This window comes from Talpa europaea, assembly GCF_964194135.1.
Source record: "Talpa europaea genome assembly, chromosome: 12".
Lineage (NCBI taxonomy): Eukaryota > Metazoa > Chordata > Mammalia > Eulipotyphla > Talpidae > Talpa > Talpa europaea.
The window spans coordinates 36,702,396-36,708,807 of record NC_140079.1 but is presented as its reverse complement, the minus strand read 5'-3'; the positions used below and the strand labels follow the sequence as shown (position 1 = coordinate 36,708,807).

The 6,412-nt window shown below is 39.6% G+C and overlaps 1 protein-coding gene across 2 annotated transcripts in view; it reads right to left on the bottom strand.

Moving 5' to 3' along the window:
• Positions 1-3,839: 3,839 nt before the first annotated feature.
• PDGFD (platelet derived growth factor D) overlaps positions 3,840-6,412 on the bottom strand; it is a gene marked incomplete at its 3' end in the record, with an annotated part of 247,675 nt that continues 245,102 nt past the window's right edge. For both annotated transcript variants that reach the window (XM_084251626.1, XM_084251627.1), the window contains exon 7: positions 3,840-3,968. In XM_084251626.1, coding sequence (XP_084107752.1) covers positions 3,840-3,968 — 129 coding nt within the window. The remainder of the gene's footprint in view (positions 3,969-6,412) is intronic.

Below are 6,412 nucleotides of genomic sequence, written 5' to 3'. Positions count from 1 at the left end.
ATGCTGTTTATATACATGGTCAGAATGATTTTTTACATAGAAAGCCAAGTTATCTGAATTACTACACACAACACTATTTGATCTTTTCCCTGTGTCTCCTTCCACTCTGACTCATACATCAGCTAGTACTTCCAGTGGTAAAATTGATCCTTACCACAGAATACACATTTCTACTCCTTTTTTCCAAACAGTCTAAAACCACTAAACAAAGTAGCAGAGTTTCACCCAACACTAAGCAGCTGTCATCAATAGGATGATGACAAAAACCAAGCCACAACCCAAAGCAACAGTTCTTGTAGTTCTAATGCTGTCTCTGTCCTCATGCTTTCACCATCACAAGTTAGAAGCCAATTCTGGAGGAGTGCAGCCCCTCGCCTGGTCTTTCTGATCTACTAGTTGGGCTGTTTATCTAGATGGGAAAAGGGGTGAAGGTAGACCTAAGGGAAATGTGTCTGTGATGCTATTTATTTTAAAGATTTATTTATTTGTGCATACAAGAAATCGGGTATATAAACCAGAAGGGTGTGTGTGTGTGTGAAAGGATTCACCAGAGAGTGGGGAGCAGAATAGGCAGATCTACGGAAATACACTGCTAGGGGGAGCAGTGAGCGAGACGAGACAGGAGAGGTCTGCTGCACCATGTGGGTTAGCTTCCTGGCCAGTCTGGGTTTGAACTCCTGCTGCAGTGGTTGGTGATAGTTTGATAGCACTGAGACTTAAGCCCTGTGCCACCAGGAAGGCCCACTGTGATGCTATTTATTTTAGGACCCAAGGAAGACGTGGTTGTAAACTCTCTTAAGGGAGGGAAATCAAGGAGAACATATTTCCTTAAGAAGTTAATGAGGGAAAAAATTGTCCAACACAGAAGCAACATCAGTAACTGAGCAACCAAACCCAAGTCTTACCTCCCTCCTCCTGGGCCATTTTTGGGATGGGCAGTGGAGTCTGCCCTCTGGGACTAATATTGGTGCTCATTCAACCTTCAGCAAACAAGTCCTTGAATTCCTTCACACCTGTCATTTCTAACAGCTTTGTGGGTTTGTGAAAGTAAGTTTGGAACACTGTACACCTTATAAAACTGCAATTGAGTACTAAATAATGGAGTAGTTTTGTTCAAAAGCAATATTTATTTTCATGAAGATAAGAGGCATATTACATTTGCTATTGAAAATGCTACGAGAGGAAAAAGCTGCACGTTACCGATATGACAAAAACATAAAAAATGCCACTTATGAAAGTGTTCTGCCCTATAAGAACATATTGAATGAAAGGCATTATTCCAGGTGAGTGAGCCATGCAGAAATGTGGATTTATTAGGGTTTGTTTTGAAATGTAATTTGTACAGCGAGCTTCTTATTCCTTTGATGGCAATGAAACAGATTTATTAGCTACATGTTGGAAGTGCAATAGATAACAGATAACCAAGGGACAAGTTTTAATAAAACCTTCAGGAAAGAAAAAAGAAAAGTGAGTGAATATGCCTGCTTACATTTCAGCTAATAAATAAAAAGTAGAGGCAAGGCTTTAACTGAAAACTATCCTGCTTATTGCAGGCAGGAAGATTTATTGAAAATTGGGTAGAAAACTCTAATTTTTTACACTTAAAAGTCACGACATGAGTTGAAGAAGCTAGTATGAGTAACATAGTTTGATTTAGGTTCAGGAAGCTGATGTTTTCATAGAAATCTTGCAAAGTGGACGCAACGGGAAGAGAATCTCTGGGTTACTGGAATGTCTGCCTCTGCTATTTCTGGTTGAGCTCTAGGATCTTGGATGACTGAACATGAGAATATTCAGTTTTACCACTCAACACTAGAGGTAAAACAGTGAGTGCTTCTAGGGATTTTTTTTTTTAAGACTTTTTTTTAAGATTTATTTTTATTTATTTATACAAGCACTAGATAGTCAGAAGAGCGGGAGGGTGAGAGAAGCACACTGCTGAGGGGAGAAGCGGGCGGCAGGAGAGGTCTTCGCGCCATGTGGGACCCTCCTCAGGTGGCTGGGGAGCAGGCGGGGATCGAACCGGCGCTGCAGAAGCTGCAGGCAGCTTCGCAATCCAGCGCTCAACCGCTGCGCCACCGGGGAGGCCCGCTTCTAGGGATGTTTTGAAGGTACATTTCAATAAGCTTTGGCTTTCATCTCAAGGAGCTGAGAAGGATGAGCTAGAAGGATAGTTGAGGACTTGGTCCTGAGGGCACCCTGTGCTTAGACACCCAAGTCTTTTTAGCTCACTCAAATGTTATCAGAACTTAAGTGCTTGTCATGTACCCTCACCCAAACAAGCTGTAGTTAGTAAGAGCCTAGACTAAACATGAAATCTTCTCTCCTCTTTTCTTTCAAGGCAGGGAGATAATGTAGTTCTTTCTGAGCTGCCTATGAGCTATCTTGATTTCAGCTTTGCTCTCCTAAGAGTCCTGCTTTGAAGAATGATGAATCACTTCCAACTAGAATCTGTCTCCTTTAAAATAGACATCTAGGAATCAGGGAGGAAAATTTATTCTAAACACCAGTAATAACCACCATTACAAAAACAGTTTTGTAACTTAGAGCAGGGTCAAACATGTGTTCCCCAATTTGCAACATGTTTTTTTTTTTTTTTTTAGAACAAGGTCTGCAGCTTTTGAAAGAACCAGAGACCCCAGATCTTACTTCATGCAGTTCAGAAATAGGAATTCAGAATGGTGAGTAAGTATATGACTAGAGATTTACATCAATAAAATTGTATTGTTTCAATATACACAAAAGTTTTTAGGCTATAAATAATCCATGATGGCCTGCCAAATACAAAATGCCATTGTAAATCCATGCCTGTCTAGTGAAGAGACAGGAAAACAAAAGCAAGATGCATAAAATTAATTGGCACAGTTTGGAAAGTTTGAATTTGTTATTAAATGTGGATCTTATTAGCGATTCTACTCAGTTTCTGGTTATGTTGATACTCACTTTTTTGACTTTCAACTGCTCAATCTTTCAATGACACCATGCTCACAGGCTTTTCCCGAGCCCCATGCCACTCTCCAAAGGATTTATTTTGGAAAGCAAACAATTCAAAATTCTGCTACAGTTTACAAATTGCCTCTTGTAGGATTATAACAATAAAATTTCTGAGAAATTATTTCGAGACAGGTGTTAAATGAATTAGCATGCCTCAGCAAAAATCATATAAGGAAGACAATTTCTCAAGCACCTATATTATTATGGCAAACTTTTGGTGACAGGTAATTATTGTCCACATAGGTAAGTACATAGTCTATCTCATGGAAAAATGCTTAGGTTTTGCCTTTTTCCCAAAAACCTTTTTTATAATCAATTCAGATGCATACAGAAGAAAAACTTATCTATTGGTTTTTAATAGACATTTCTTTCTTTGAGAGAGCAAGATCCAAAATTATGTTGTGTTTCAAAAGTAAAACATAAACAAATTCCTCTTCCCAATCCTCTAAAGACATATTTTCTGTATTTAATATATCCCTTATTTTGTCAAAAGATTTTAAGGGTCTACATAACTTACCCATATGTAAGCTTTGGTGTACCTGGTTATATATATGGAATAAACCATTTGATCTATGTACACATAGACAAGGATATGCATATATTTATACACATCCCCTCAGCCACTATTATTAAATGCAATCCTATATTCTTGGATATAGAAGTTGGTGATATATCTTTCTACTTGCCCTGGCACTAACAAAGCTAGTTGGCACTCAGCAACACTTGTATTCATTACTCCGCAGGCTAGTAGTAAGTTCGGCTGCTGGTGAGGAAAGGGTCTCTTACAACACCCTCCTTTAAACTAACATTTTGTTCATGCTTAATATGAGTGTGTGCACATTCTTTTATCGAGGGGGTCTTGAGCTGCAGATACAATCGCACCGTTCATGGTGATCCAGCTGGATGTCAATGAGAGCCATGTACTTATTCGTTCTGCCCCTCCTCTTGAAATGGCCAGGCTCAAACTTTAGCACCTAGAACAAGAAGCATATTTGTGTTAGAAAGCCCTTGGACTTTGACTCAACCTAATGATATTTTTTTCTCTTTATGACAACTGATTAGTAATCCTTTAAGCACATCCTAATCCAATGCCTCTCTGACATACATGCAATTGCTTTTGTCGCAGAGGTGTACTGGGCATCAGATGTGAACTGGTATAGGGACCCGATACACTGTGTTGGGTATATTTTGGTCCTCGGTGAAGGCTGAACATGACAAAATCTTGCTTTCATGCCTGCATAACTTTGCATGGCATCACTACAATTCCTCACAAAGGATTCCATTCTCAGAATTTTCTCATCCTCACATTACATGTTTCAAGTCACAAATAAACCCAAACTGTCCCCAAGGAAATACAGACATGGAATCCCTAGCACTGACGCATCATCGGCTATTTACACTGACATCTAGCCATTACTCCCTCGGGGTGCAGCGGGTAACCCCTTGGAAGCTCTGCATTCCTTCAGTGGAGTCCAGCTTGGGAGCCTGCTGTGCTGACAAAGAGCAGAGCATGGAGTCCCATTTGGAGAAAAGTCTCCAGAGAACACTGGGAGCACAAAACTGTGAAATAAAGGAACACCTTAGAGAGTTCAGGAAATAATCACAAGGATTCTAAAGCTACAAAGATATTGGCAAAACTGTTCCAAATACCATTTTTGATAACTAATTATACTGTCATCTTTTTCTCTTCTACTTTTACTCATTTACAATATAGATCACACAATTTCACCTTTTATTATGCATGTTCTCTTGTAATTGGATTATAAATGCCTGGAAGGCAAGGATAGTAAAACAATTGCTAGCATTGTTGAGCATTAAACAAGCCGCCACATACTGTGGTGGTGACTTTGCAAAAATGAAATTATTTGGGCTTCACTGCAACACCTTGATATGCTACTAGGGGATTTCATAATTTTGTTCATATATAAGGAAAAAGGAAGATCGAGTTACTTGCACAAGGTCGCAAAGCTAGTAATTGGTAGCTTCAGAAGTTGACTCCATATGACTGAGCTCATGCCCTAACATCTGTGTATCCAGCTCAGCAGCACGTTGGGAACATAGCAGTTGCTAAAGAAATGCATCCCAGTGACTGGTGGGTAATGTCTACAATACGGAAGCATGAGTGGATATTGACACTTTCTTCTTTTTACCTCTGTAGGGAAGCATATATATGCTACTCCAAAATAAGTCTTTTTGGCAAGAGGTTATTTCATGGAGGGATTCTGAAGGTTGGGTGAAGGTTGCTCTTGCTATTTATATATAAACTTCCCTGTGGAAGGGCCCCTTCTGGAAAGACCTAATTTCCTTATTTCTCTTCAATAGAAAAGGCAGATATCAATTCTGCACATCCTGCCTACTGTATCTTTCCTAACTGACCTTCCTATTCTCCCTCTAACCTCCTCTGTCTTAGCCAAGCTATTTAAGATATGGTAAAGTGACATGGGGGAGTTCCTCCCAGGCATATAGGAGGTGTATATGTCATCATTACACTTGTTTTTAATTTTGTCTCTTATCAATCTGTGTGAAGCTTGTTTGATTGCTTGCCACTCTGGAAGAATCCAGGGGGTACAAGATGATTTCCTGTGCACCTGAAACCCCCTCCCTGTGTTCCTCTCTCCCACCTCCAACAATCACAGAGGCAAAGCAAAATGAGACAGGAAATCAAACACAGGCCAAAATAAAGTGACTCATCTTCAGACCACTTCTAATCCTCTCACATTTCTGAACAACAAAATAGCAAAAGCAGAGTTAAAATGACATTTGTCTTTCTTTGCTCCCAGGTCCTTTCCTGCGAGGTATCCATAAATAGTAAAAGACATGTCTCCATGAAAAAATAAACAAAAATAAAGCAATGCTTGGGGAACATGCCATATTTTGGGGTATTCTGATAGATACAAATGTCTTCCTGTGTTACATTTGGTCAGTGTTTTGAAAGGGGTTGGGCCTGGACTCCTAAAGCTTCACCAAGAATTTCTCCAAGATGAATTTGACTCTATTATCCAAAACTATCTGCACGTAAACCAGGCTTCGGTGGGTGTGTTTGTGTGTGTGTGTGAGACAGAAATAGGAGATGGAAATGATTCCTAAGAAGCTGAGTATATGATAAATATTCTCTGCTTAAAGAAGACTGTTATCAAAGCCTAATAAGTTGTGATGACTGGCACCTGTTAAATCTGTGCTGTTGAGTGATGTGCTTTCTCATTTGATGGCAAACAAAAATGTGTGCTTTGAGATGAGGGCTGAGCCTGGGCATTTTTTTCACATTGGTTTCCTGATTGTTCATGGATTTTCTCTGTATTTCATATTAAACAATGTGAGGACAGTTTATATGTGTTTTGCTGATAAGGGGAGAAAATGAACTGGCGGACATTTTCCCAGACAAGACAGGAAAGGGCTGCTTGAAGAAAGTAGAACCTGG